At 49.9% G+C, this 13,155-nt stretch overlaps 1 protein-coding gene across 3 annotated transcripts in view; it reads right to left on the bottom strand.

Moving 5' to 3' along the window:
* Positions 1-336: 336 nt before the first annotated feature.
* PARD6A (par-6 family cell polarity regulator alpha) overlaps positions 337-13,155 on the bottom strand; it is a 98,612-nt gene continuing 85,793 nt past the window's right edge. For all 3 annotated transcript variants that reach the window (XM_075577120.1, XM_075577119.1, XM_075577121.1), the window contains exon 5: positions 337-1,370. In XM_075577120.1, coding sequence (XP_075433235.1) covers positions 574-1,370 — 797 coding nt within the window. In that variant the 3' untranslated portion in view covers positions 337-573. The remainder of the gene's footprint in view (positions 1,371-13,155) is intronic.

Genomic DNA, 13,155 nt, shown 5'->3' with positions numbered 1-13,155 from the left:
TTAGATTTAGGCAATATTTATGTTGTAAAAATAGGGGGAGAGGCATTCTAAAAGAAATCGCTGGAATTTTAGGTTGGCAATTTAAAAGTAGTGTGAAAATAAAGTGGTTCTCTATTGCACCCACCATCGATATCACCACATTTCCACCACTGCTCATGCTACCTTTTAACAAACTAACATCAGCATCCCCAAGGATTCAGTTCTACATGATGTTCAGACATACTGAAGGATTTCTGTTGGTCCATTGAAAAGTATCAACATCTTTCCAACACTTACACCTGATTTCAGTGGTCCAGCGTTTGACTCCTGTATGTTACACTCTAATAAACGTAAAGGTTTGCTTTAGTGTGTTTTATTTCTGTTCATTCACATTGCTTAGAGCCACCAATTCCAGCTTGGTCTTGCTATACACGAGCAGTCAGCAGCTGATATGCAGTGCTAGAGTAGGTCTCGTCCATATTTATACATAGGATTTCTCCCGATAAGGTCTACACATAGGAAACAGGGACACAGACCTTGCAAACACTAGGAGGACAGAGGGAAAAGAGGTAGTCTTAGTTCACTGTATGAACACTATAGTGTTATGATGGTACCATCTTCCCTCATTCCATTCTGTTGCCCCCTTCTATTAAGTCCAGGGCTTCCATTGTGATTGTTCGTATATTGCAATGGATTCGGAGGCCCATGCAGTGATAAGCCCCGCTGAAGGCTCCTCTGCAGTTCTCCATTCACCAGTGGGATTTGGTTATGAGCCACAGGTGTATAGTCCCTCTCTATAACCAGATCCCCATCCTCGTCGCTGTCACCGTCAGCTGTGCTGTAGTTGCTGGCATAACGTGAGGCTGGGCTTGCGGCACTGTCCGTTGACACCCCAGAGCTGCCCGAGGCTTTGCTTGTCCGGACAATGTTGTTCCTCTGGTTGGCTGGCTTTACCGTGACTATTAAGTTGTGGCTATTGGCGACCATCATATCAGTCACCTGGTCTAGAGACTTCCCAGCTACATCTATTCCATTGACCTCCAGGATTTCGTCACTAACAGCCAGCAGACCAGTACTCTCTGCTAGGCCTCCTTTGACAAGTCTGGAGATAAAGACTCCTGGGACCTTCTCCACCCCTTGTGGAGACACCCTAATGCTGACTCCATCACGTATGTAGAAGCCCAGTGGTTTATCTGAGCCGTGCTTGTGTAGACGAACCCGACGATGTGTCTCAGGGAGGATATCAACGTCAATGATGGAAGAGATTTGCCGGAAATCCTGGGGCATCCCAATGAGCAGTTGTGGTCGGGCGCGATGCTGAGCAGGACGTAGAAGGCCCTTTTTCCTGCGCTGTAGGGAGTTGGACGCAAAAAGAGTGTTTTCCGGTTCCGCTGTGGAGAAAGAACAGTAAAGCGAGTTAATATTCCACCAGTCCCTTCTTAGTTTTCCCAATGGGAGGACCATTACTTTTATTTGCAAACCTACAACCCCAATATCATTGGAAAGAAAATGAGATCTGGATGTCTTTGTTCTCTCACTTACTGTTCCAAGAGTAGATATTGTATACACCTTTCCACAACTGGAGCCAAAGAACTTCACGACCAGCTTTACCAGTTAAAGAATTTCTTGAAAATCGGCACAGTGCCACCACTCGGCCCATATTTACTAAACGGTGATATTCCATAAGACACCCTCCAGTGCCGGCTAGCCGGTGTCTGATGGACCAGCACTGCTTTTTAAATATGGACCTTTGACCTTTGGTTGTAGATTCTGAACTCATTTTCTTTTTGGAAACAAAAGGCTGTGGTATTCCTCTCTGTAATTCCCAAACTGTAAACAGATTTATAACCAAAACTGGCAGCTCTTTAATTACCCCGAGGATGAACTATGCCCGGGGAACGTGTCCCAGCCTCACAGCAATATTGTACGTCTAGCGTGGCATGTCTGTCAGCTCGCTCGGTTGAATTACTGGGCAATATGGGGCGTGATTATATGGGACGGCAGAAGGAGTTGCATGATACCCAGAACATGACGGGATGTTCCAGTACAGCATCATTTCTGGCTTCTGTCAGTTAACCAGAGGAGCTCAACTCCTGTCCTTAACCCCCCCTCCCCCCCCCCAACAGGTCATGTTTTCAGGATATCCCAGCTTCAGCACAGGTGGCTCAATCAGTCCCTTCTTCAGCCTTCGACTAAGCCTCTGATTGAGCCACCTGTGCTGAAGCTGGGATATCCTGAAAACCTGACCTGTTTGTGGGGGCTTGAGCACTGGAAGTTAAACCTACCAGTTTTCTGGGGGAGTGGGGGATTGCTGCTTTATAGAAGTGCCGAGGTGTATAAATAAGGATGCTGAGCCTGTAACTGGTACAAGTTTCGATAAATACTTGCAATAATATAAAGATGAGGTAATCTCATATTATAAACAGTATGTGTGTATGTATAATACAGTAGAGGCAACGTTATATTCTAACATTTGCTGTAAACTAGCCGGGTTACATTCTGGGTATGTGCTGGGTATGTGCTGTGGTATGTTCTGGGTATGTGCTGGGTATGTTCTGGTATGTGCTGGTATGTGCTGGGTATGTTCTGGGCTAGTTTGGGGCATGTTTAAGGCATTTCTGCATTGACTAACGACCCATAGGATTAACACAGCAGGGATCCCTGGCAGTCCAATTCAGTTTGAATGGGACTGCCAGGGACCCCGCTGTTAATCTGATAGACCATTAATCAATGCAGAAATGCTGGGGCTAGTTTAAGGAAAGTTTAAGGCTTGTATTCAGAATGTACCTGGGTGTACCTGGGTCTTTTGGGGAATTGCCACTGGTTTTTGTTAGAATAAGAGTTGCCTCTACTGTATATATATATATATATATTATATATATATATCTTATTATATATTTGTGAAAGCACTGTATGCCTGTCTGCATCTCTGTGTCCCTAGGGGAAATCTCATTGGTCCCTTGGCCCGCCCACACCCCGCACACCTCTCATTGGCCTGAGGCGGAGTGACGGCCAACACACACACACACACAACACACACACACACTCTGCGCGGCGCACATCGGGACCCGCGCGCACCTCCTCCTCTCCCCAGGTCTCCCGGTTTCCGCGCTCTTTTCCTCCCCCCCACCCGGCGCCGCCTACAATCAGCGGGGGAGCAGAGCGAGCGCCCCGGGACACAGCGGGGGACTCTCAACCCCCCCCACCCACACACACAGAGCGGCTCTCCCCCCCCCACCCACACACAAACAGAGCACGCGGCTCTCCCCTCACCCGGCGCTCCCCGTCCCAGAGGCCGCTCCTCCGGCTGTCTCCACCTCTCCCCACGAGAGGCACAGCACCTCCTCACCGGAGCGTCTCAGCCTCTCCGCTGAGGAGCCCGAGGTGGAGGAGGAGGGCGGCCGGTACCCGTAGGAACAGGAGCGCGGCCGTGTGCAAGGTGAGGAAACGCAGGGGAATGGGTTATTTTACGTGTCCCTGACTCCCCCTGCCCTTTGCCCCCCCTGCCCTTTGCCCTCCTGCCCTTTGCCCCCCCCTGCCCTTTGCCCTCCTGCCCTTTGCCCCCCCTTCCCTCCCTCCCCCTGCCCTTTGCCCCCCCCTGGCCTCCCTCCTCCTGCCCTTTGCCCCCCCTGCCCTCCCTCCCCCTGCCCTTTGCCCCCCCTGCCCTCCCCCTGCCCTCCCTCCCAATGCCCTTTGCCCTCCCTGCCCTTTGCCCCCCCTGACCTCCCTGCCCTTTGCCCCCCCCCCGCCCTCCCTCCCCCTGCCCCCCCTCCCAATGCCCTTTGCCCCCTAACCTCCCTCCCCCTGCCCTTTGACCCCTGCCCTTTCCCCCCCTTGCCCTTTGACCCCCCCCACCCTCCTCCCTGCCCTGCCCTTGCCCCCCCCCCCTCTGCCCTTTGGCCCCCCCGCCCCTCTCTGCCCTTTGGCCCCCCCGCCCCTCTCTGCCCTTTGGCCCCCCCGCCCCTCCCTGTCCTATGGCCCCCCCGCCCCTCCCTGTCCTCTGGCCCCCCCGCCCCTCCCTGCCCTCTGGCCCCCCCGCCCCTCCCTGCCCTCTGGCCCCCCCGCCCCTCCCTGCCCTCTGGCCCCCCGCCCCTCTCTGCCCTTTGGCCCCCCCGCCCCTCTCTGCCCTTTGGCCCCCCCGCCCCTCCCTGTCCTCTGGCCCCCCCGCCCCTCCCTGTCCTCTGGCCCCCCCGCCCCTCCCTGCCCTCTGGCCCCCCCGCCCCTCCCTGTCCTCTGGCCCCCCCGCCCCTCACTGTCCTCTGGCCCCCCCGCCCCTCACTGTCCTCTGGCCCCCCCGCCCCTCCCTGCCCTTTGCCCCCCCCGCCCTTTGCCCCTCCCTGCTCTTTGCCCCCCGCTGCCCTCCTGCCCCTCCCTGCTCTTTGCCCCCCGCTGCCCTCCTGCCCTTTGCCCCCCCTGCCCTCCCTTTGCCCCCCCTGCCCTCCCTCCCCCTGCCCTTTGCCCCCCCCCTGCCCTCCCTCCCCCCCTGCCCTTTGCCCCCCCTGGCCTCCCTCCACCTGCCCTTTGCCCCCCCTGCCCTCCCTCCCAATGCCCTCCCAATGCCCTTTGCCCTCCCAATGCCCTTTGCCCCCTGCCCTCCCTCCCCCTGCCCTTTGCCCCCTGCCCTCCCTCCCCCTGCCCTTTGCCCCCTGCCCTTTGCTCAGTGAGTGGAAAAGGAGGGGCTCAGTAAGTGGAGAAGGAGCAGCTCAGTGAGTGGAGAAGGAGCGGCTCAGTGAGTGGAGAAGGAGTGACTCAGTAAGTGAAGGAGCGGCTCAGTGAGTGGAGGAGTGGCTCAGTGAGTGAAGGAGCGGCTCAGCGAGTATAAAGGAACTGACTCTGAAAACAATGGCACAAAGTTAGAAGCCGGGGAGCTTGGATTGAGATATTTGGTTGCGGCAGTTTCATCGTGACCAAATAGCCACCGGCATTGAGCTGCATCCGATTTGCCGCTGGATCCTCCTTCGCCGGCCGTTTCAGGGAAAGCTTTAGGGTCGGGGGTTAAGTTAAGAGCTTTAAGGTTCTTTGGGTAGGGAGTAGCGTTAGAATTAGGGGGGTTCAGGGTGAGGGTTAAGGTTAGTGACTTACCTTAGCGATGAAGAGGCCGGCAGCTGAGTGTCCCAACGGCGGGGTGAGAGCTAGTGGTCATTTGGTCCAGGCGAAACGGCCACAACCAAAATGTCCTAGACCGGAGAAGCCTGGTTCCATTCCCGGTGTCAGCTCCTTGTGACCTTGGGTAAGTCACTATATCTCCCTGTGCCTCAGGCACCAAAATCATAGAGTGTAAGCTCTGCGGGGCAGGGACCTGTGTCTGTAACATCTCTATGTGCTGCGTCCCGCTCGCTATACTGTAATTGTGACACGCTGGGAGAAAAGCGCAATATGACAAAGTTATTATTAATGTCTTGATGCCCTATTGATGTCGATCATGTTATGATTTATCCTGAACAAAATGACTCTAACACTAACTTAGGCAATATTCACCGAAATTACGGCAGTTTCTTTATCAGGCAAAGACGAATACATCTGCAGCATGTTTTCCTCAAATGTTCATTACATTGGGAGCCCAAACCCACGCAAATATCTGCATTCTCATCCTGATCCTCCGCACGCCAATGTCTCAAGGATTTTGACCAGGGGCGGCTCCATGGCGGTGCCGCCGGTATCACCGCACCTTGCCCCGCGCTCTGCCGCGGCCCAACTTCCGTAATCACAGTTTAAGAAACCACCACAACATTTAAACTGTGATTACGAGAGTTGGGCCGGGGGAGAGTGGGGGGCCTCTAACTGCCAGCATCTCCAGGTACGTCACGTGACAACGTGACCATGATGTCATCACGAGGGGTGGGTTCTGGGGGAGGGTAAGAGGCCCCCCTTTTGCGCACGTACACTGCACGGGCCCCGCTATGTTCCGTGCCGGCCCTGCGCCAGGTTGGGATTTGGGGAGGTCGGCAGCAGGTACATGATGCACAAATAACAATGAGATTTATCAAACTGTGCAACACTTTCTCTCCTCCTTCAATCTTCGTCATACAAAACTCGCCACATTGAAGGTGACGCAACTCTTTGGCTTCTAACAATTGATACCAGATGGAAGAGACTGTTTCTTACATTTGATGCAACTGGGCTCCAAAATTGGTTCAATGGGTCCAAACGAACTTACTGTGCTACAAAATCACCTTAATAATAATTCAATTTCTGACGCGAAGAAATTAGGGTGTTTGAGCACCTGCTAGAAGAAGAGAAGGGACGGATGAGGCTTAGAACAGTACTTATTACTGCCATGAGTTTAATGGGGTTTCATATAGGGCAGTACCTCTAAACCCCAAAGTATGTTGCCATTTCTTTTCCATTTTGTGTTTTCTCTGCTTTGGATAATGTATATACGGATGTAGTAAGACACAATCGCAGCCCCAAAACATTAAGTGGCCAGACAGGCTTAACGCTGCGGGAGTCCCTGGTTCTGAATGGGACCCTGAGCGTTAATCCTGTGAGGCCATCAGGAGAGAAGAGAAACCGACACTAACCATGTGGAGGAGAAGTACAGCCGTCCCTGCGTGCCGCCCCCAGCAGAACTGAAGGTAAGAAGCCGTCTCCAGTCTGTCCCAAAACCCTAGATGATGTAGATGCCCGAATATGGGTCTCTACATCATGAGGGGGATACTGTAGGATCATATTCGGGCATCTACGTCATCCAGGGGGCTGGGACAGACCGGAGACGGAGACAGCTGCGCAGCTCATCTACAAGGCTAGCATCGGTTTCTCTTCTCTCCTGATGGCCCATCAAGTAAAGGACTAACGCGTTGGAGGTCCCATTCAGAAGCGGGGACCTCCGAAGTGTTAATCCTCCCGGGCCACACAACTGATTTTGGTGCCGCGGATTTGAGCATGTTAGTGTACGGCACCGAGAACAGCAAGTGTTACTACATCATATGTCGGAAAAACTGGACAATGTTTCAGCGAATGTACTGTATGGCTCAACATCGTTCTGCAGTCAGAGCAGCACTGATGGAGTGACTCTGGTCAACTGGAGGCTCTACTTTTTTTTTTTACAGCTGGACACCAATGATGTTCTACATAGTTACATAGTAGATGAGGTTGGAAAAAGACGTAACTCCATCAAGTTCAACCTATGCTAAATTTAGACGACAGATACTTTATCCTACATCCATACTTACAGTATATAAACTGTATGTACAGTATGTACTGTCATATTCTGACATATGATTATCAATCAAGTTGATATTCCAACACGAGCTGGCAATAGGAGTAATCTCTTCCTGCGGAGCGACTCTCGCTGGATCTCCTTTTTGGACGCAGTGGCGCCGAAGACGTTAAATGAACCATTATCCCTTTCACGCTTCCTAGTTGATTAAGGATCAGAGACAGACTTTACTAAGGTTACGACACAAGCCTGCTCGTGCTGTCGGCAGTTAAAGTGAGCAAGCGTTGAAGCTTGATGTCCTGCATCTTCCACGTCAGATCGCTCCTTATGCTATTGCACTGTGTGCCTGTGTCGTCAGGGTTCCGATTCCCGAGGGAAATATAGCTCAATGACTCCCATCCCCCACTCCTCCCTCTCCCAAAACAAATCTGTTTTATTTTTGTTTTGTTTTTACGACTGGTCCGCAGCTAAAAAGAAATGGCGACTCTGTGGGAAATCACCCATCTGTACTCACGTCCAAGTACGTGCTGGACTTTGGACACTCAAGCGGTATGGAGAAAACTTGGAGTGTATTTATACAGTGATCCTTCGACCACTAAGGAGGCATCTCTGTTCTCCTGTGAAGCCTATGTAACACCCCCCCCCCCCCACCCAGGGAAAGTGTGTACATATAAAATATGAGATAGATATTCAGTTTATGAATAGTGACAGGGTTTTCACCTGCTCAGAAGGGATTTAGCTCAGCGGTTACCATCTCAGGGTTGTCATTGGTGAGTCCGGGCCGGCTTGTAATCAAGGAGTTAACAAAAGAAAAAGAGAAAGGCGCCAGGAACTTTATAACTTGAGTCTTTATTGAACATAGCAGCATCATCCATAACAGGACAGGTTTTCAGTATGCAATAGAGCAGCATCCACAATGTCCCATTGCGAGTCAGTCCATTCCTGATCCCTACTTAAACCGGGGAATGGAACCCAGGAGAGATTCACCCCTGGACCCTACACCTGAAACGGGACACCCCACTCCCAGGTCCCTCCTTAACCGTGGGAATGGATTGCTGCCTACAGCAATGCAGATTCCTTCAGTCCCTTATCTAAGGGCCTAAACTGGAATACTTTCCCTAGCTGAAAACAAATAAAGATGTTGTTGGCTGCTGTACAGGAGAGCCAGGATACCTCCCTGAATCCTCCCCAAGCTTACTGGGTCTTCTTCATGTTAAATGGAGTCTGGGGATAAAAGGGTGGATCCCCAACACTCTGCCCCAGTAACTGGGCAGAATAACTGTTGCCACTTGGTCACAGCACTAGACAGGTGACACTAGCAACTTCCAAAGAAGCGCAGAGCCTGGAAGTGCAACATTTATAAACATAACAGGGACTGCCTCGCATGTCTGGCCTTGTGAGAGCAATCAACCCTGGCACTGCCTGCAGCTACCAGGGCTGACGCAGGGCAAAGGGGATTTGTTAGCAGGGTGCTACATTTACACTCAAGACTTGCCGTTACAGTATCAGTACAACTGGTGGAGTAAGTGGGATCACTTCCTTTCATCGATATATTGGCCAATTTACATGTGATCCATGCTTGAAGGTGCCATGTGCAATCTTGGGGCTGTAGTTTTCGATATAAAAGAGAGCAGAACAGGGTAAGGATCACAAGAACAACAGCTCCAAGAAAAAAGGTAAGGCGCTCACCAGCAAAAAAGGGGTAAAAATCAACTTTATTAGACTACATAAAAAACAAAGAAACAAACAGTGCTAGCTACTCTCCCACGCCCACTGTGGCGCTTTCTCAAGGAAAGCGCCACAGTGGGCGTGAAACGCGTGGGAGAGTAGCTAGCACTGTTTGTTTCTTTGTTTTTTATGTAGTCTAATAAAGTTGATTTTTACCCATTTTTTGCTGGTGAGCGCCTTACCTTTTTTCTTGGAGCTGTTGTTCTTGTGATCCTTACCCTGTTCTGCTGCTGTCTGAGAGGATCTGCTACACCACCGGAGGCCAAACGGGAGACGCTTCTGGCAGCGTCAGGGAAGCAGCTGGAAGGAGGGGGATCAAGACGGTGTCTTAGGCTGAGTCCATAGAGGGGTGAGCAGTTCGGAGCCGCACTGACGCTGAGGCTCGCCTGCTGAAATCTGCACGATTTCATGCCCATGCAGGCGAGCCAGTGTGCGCGATCGGGAGGCGGGGGAGGCAGAGGGAGGCGGGGCAGTGACGTCGCTGGGCCAATCGCCCGTGACGCACCGACATCACGGCGCCGTTGACGCTGCTTCGCGCTGATTGGATGTTTTCAGCCGACAGCGCTCCGAAAAACAGCTTGGCTGTCGGCTGAAAAATCCAACGCCTCAGCACGCCTGCGGACGCTCGCGTGAGCCCCCTCTAAAGACATCCTCATTGAGGATACAGGGGCTCAGCGCGGAGCGTCCGCACGCCTCAGCACGGACGTGCCTTCTATGGACCCAGCCTTATCGTGAGTAGAAGCTACTCCACACCGGGCTTAGCCCGGGTTATGGGGACTCAGTGATTGTATATCACACCATTCTGTCCCTGTTATTTTCCCCTCTGGTTACCCTCAGTTATCCTTAATCATACTGTTACTGCTTAACTCTTCATTCCCTATTATCCAGTGTTAGCTCCTTTTATTACTTTAATTATTATGCCATAAAAGCATTATTTGCTAAGACACCTGGAGCTCTTACATGGTTTTTGTTGTTCTCTGATATAAAAGAGAGACCTTATTTCAAGCTTTAGTGGTTGACAACGTTTATAGGACCCCACGTAGTGACCTATACTAACTAGGTGTGATCTTTACAGTTCAGATTCTATATGTGCACGTGTTTGGCACTTGGGTGTGCGTCTACATGAGATTTCTCGTCATGCTCTCACTGCATTCTCTGTAAATAAATTAAACTGAGTTTTCAGTGGTATTTTTTCAAACAGGGTTCGTCATTAATATTAACCACACTTTGAGTTGCCAAGTGATTTACTACTTATTATAGACGGCGCCTTTTATTATTGAATTACACTGAATATAGTCAGACACAGAGATCATCTTGTAATGTTTAGGACATTATGTGATGTCTCAATGTTAACATCAATAACAAGGCTCATGGTGTCTCTTTTCTTGGTTGGATCTTATGTAGGCAGTATGTCATATTGTTACATTTATCCAACCAGACTAATTTACTCTATAGCTTTATTAATATATTATTACTTTCTGGTACTTATTTTGTAAAGTTATTTAGTTTCACTAATGTAAATAGCTGCATTGTACCATGCATGCCTAACACTGGATCTTTTCATTCCTTTTGATCTCGGCATATATATACATATATTTGAATGTTTATACTGTGATGGGTCAGGGTTTACTTCCTGTTTACATCGTGGTTACCTGGCAACACCAGGAGCTCTCACAGGTGCGGGTGCTTTAGGGCTTGCGGGGGGGGGGGGGGGGTATATATTTGAGTTTGGTTAGTCCCTGGCTATTATGTCTGGAGAAAGGACCGAACCTTTGACTCAATTAAATCTCGCTTTTCACTTTTTCACAAGCCTCCCCCTCCCCCCCTTCATTTAAGAGGCGAGTTTTAAAGACTGACGTAAAGGTGGGGAGATAGGGTGCGTAACATATGCAGAGTATGAAGGAGTTCCACAGGTAAGGGGCAGGGAGGGGAGAGAAGGTGCTTGGTGTATACTGCGTGTGAGGGAGTTCCGCAGGTAAGGGGCAGGGAGGGGAGAGAAGGTGCTTGGTGTATACTGCGTGTGAGGGAGTTCCACAGGTAAGGGGCAGGGAGGGGAGAGAAGGTGCTTGGTGTATACTGCGTGTGAGGGAATTCCGCAGGTAAGGGGCAGGGAGGGGAGACGGTTTCATGTGACAGAGAGCAGTAGAGGTGGAAAAGAGACAGGTGCAAAGCGCAGGAGACGAGCAGCGGCATAACGAGAGATCAAAGCAGATATGTAGGGAGGAGCAGATGAGTGCAGAGCCTTGTAGGTAAGGAGGAGAACTTTGTGGGTGATCCGAAGTATGATGGGAAGCCAGGAGAGGGATTTAAGGAGGAGATGAGCAGAGGCTGTTTCGGGAGAAAGTGAAATTATTCTAGCAGCAGAATTTTTGATAGATTCTCCTTTGCAAAGTTGTGAGGGAGGCCGGATAGCAGTATGTCAGAATAATACAGACGGGCGAGGAGAAGGGCATGCAGTAGAGATTTAGCAGTAGATTAACAGAAGAAAGGGCGGATTTTGTGATATTACAGAGGAAGAGGTGACACATTTTAGCCATGCTATGAATATGAATGGAGAAGGAAAGGGCGTCTAATGTCACTTCTAGGCAACAGGCGACAGGATAGATAGGAGTGCAGTTTACTATGATGGAAAAAGGGGATATTAGGTCAGGTTTAGGGATGGTTAGATATATCTGTGTATCATCTGCATTGAGATTATACCTAAAACCAAAAGTGTTGATGAGGTCACTAAGTGATGGTGAGTAGAGCAGTCTTTTTCAAAAGGGATTCCTAAGAAGCTTTGGGTTCTCCCGAGCATCCTTAGAGGGTTCCCTGCAATTTTCAGGCCATTTGAAAATTGTTCCAAATACAGAAGAATTTACAATGCATCTGATCTCAGACGCGCTATTAGAGAGGGTTGGGGTTCCTTACAATGTATCTGATCTCAGGCGCGCTATTAGAGAGGGTTGGAGTTCCTTACAATGCATCTGATCTCAGGCGCGCTATTAGAGAGGGTTGGGGTTCCTTACAATGCATCTGATCTCAGGCGCGCTATTAGAGAGGGTTGGGGTTCCTTACAATGCATCTGATCTCAGACTCGCTAGAGTTTGTGTTGGGTTTCCACAGAATTTCACAATATAATTGTAGGGTTCCTTACCCCCAAAAAAGGTTGAAAACCACTGGTGTAGAGAGTGAAAATGAGAGGTCCCAGAACAGAGCCCTGAGGTACACCAATAGACAGATCAACAGGAGATGTAGACATGTGAACAACACGGACCGAAAATGTGCGATGGGACAAGTATGATGAGAACCAGGATAGATCTTGGTTGCGGATACCAAGAGAGTTTATAATATGAAGAAGAGAGTGATCGACCAGTATCGAAGGCAGCAGCATGATATCGAGTAGGATAAGTAGGGAAAAATGACCATGAGATTTAGATTCATGGATCAAAAACTGTCTGGTTGGCTTACTAAAGATGTATCACAATCTGCGACAAATCTACACTTTTTACCCGTGCACGTACGCCAGCTCAGAAGTTGAAGTGTTGGGTATGGAGTAACACTACTTTCTTATTTATGGGCTGGGACTGGCTCTACTTTTAACCCCAATGTTTAACTGGTGCAAAACGTCTATAGAAATATAACTGATCCAGCCACTTGGTCCACTTGAATTTATGTCCGTAAAAAATATATATATATTGCAGATTCGAGCAGCTCCGGTATATTCAAAAATAGAAAAAAAACTGCATTTATTCAGCCAAATGAGCAGCAGGAAACAAGCGATGTTCGGGTCACAATGACCCTTTCTCAAGCTCTAATGGCGACTATGTTGCAAGTCGCTTTCTTATAGTTAATAAACACGAAATCCCGGCAAGCTCAAAACCCCAAAACCCACCACATCATACAGTATATATTAGTGTCAAAAGGAGTGCTACTGAGCGTGGCCAAATGTATACAACAAAATACCGAAATGCCCAGTGCTGCACCCAATGTGACAAAATACATAGTCAAATATGTCAATAATCTTGTGAGTAAGGGTCATTTCGTTAAACCCTTTGACCAAAACGTTATAAGCCTGCAGCCACGTCACAGCAGGACCAGTAAGCAGCTCTCTGATAGTGTAGTTATTAAACAGACTCCCCCACACCAAGCATCATACCACTAATTGCACATACAGAAATAAGCCCCTCACCCCGCGTTGGCACGGCGCCAACACCACGCATCCACTGATGAGCAGTAATGTCCACGTCACCGCGCTGACACTGACTGGAAGAAACTATATGAGCACAAAGGGATCAAGCGCTACGTAG

This window comes from Ascaphus truei, chromosome 19, assembly GCF_040206685.1.
Source record: "Ascaphus truei isolate aAscTru1 chromosome 19, aAscTru1.hap1, whole genome shotgun sequence".
Lineage (NCBI taxonomy): Eukaryota > Metazoa > Chordata > Amphibia > Anura > Ascaphidae > Ascaphus > Ascaphus truei.
Note: the sequence above shows the minus strand (reverse complement) of the source record. Positions and strands in the feature narration are given on the sequence as shown.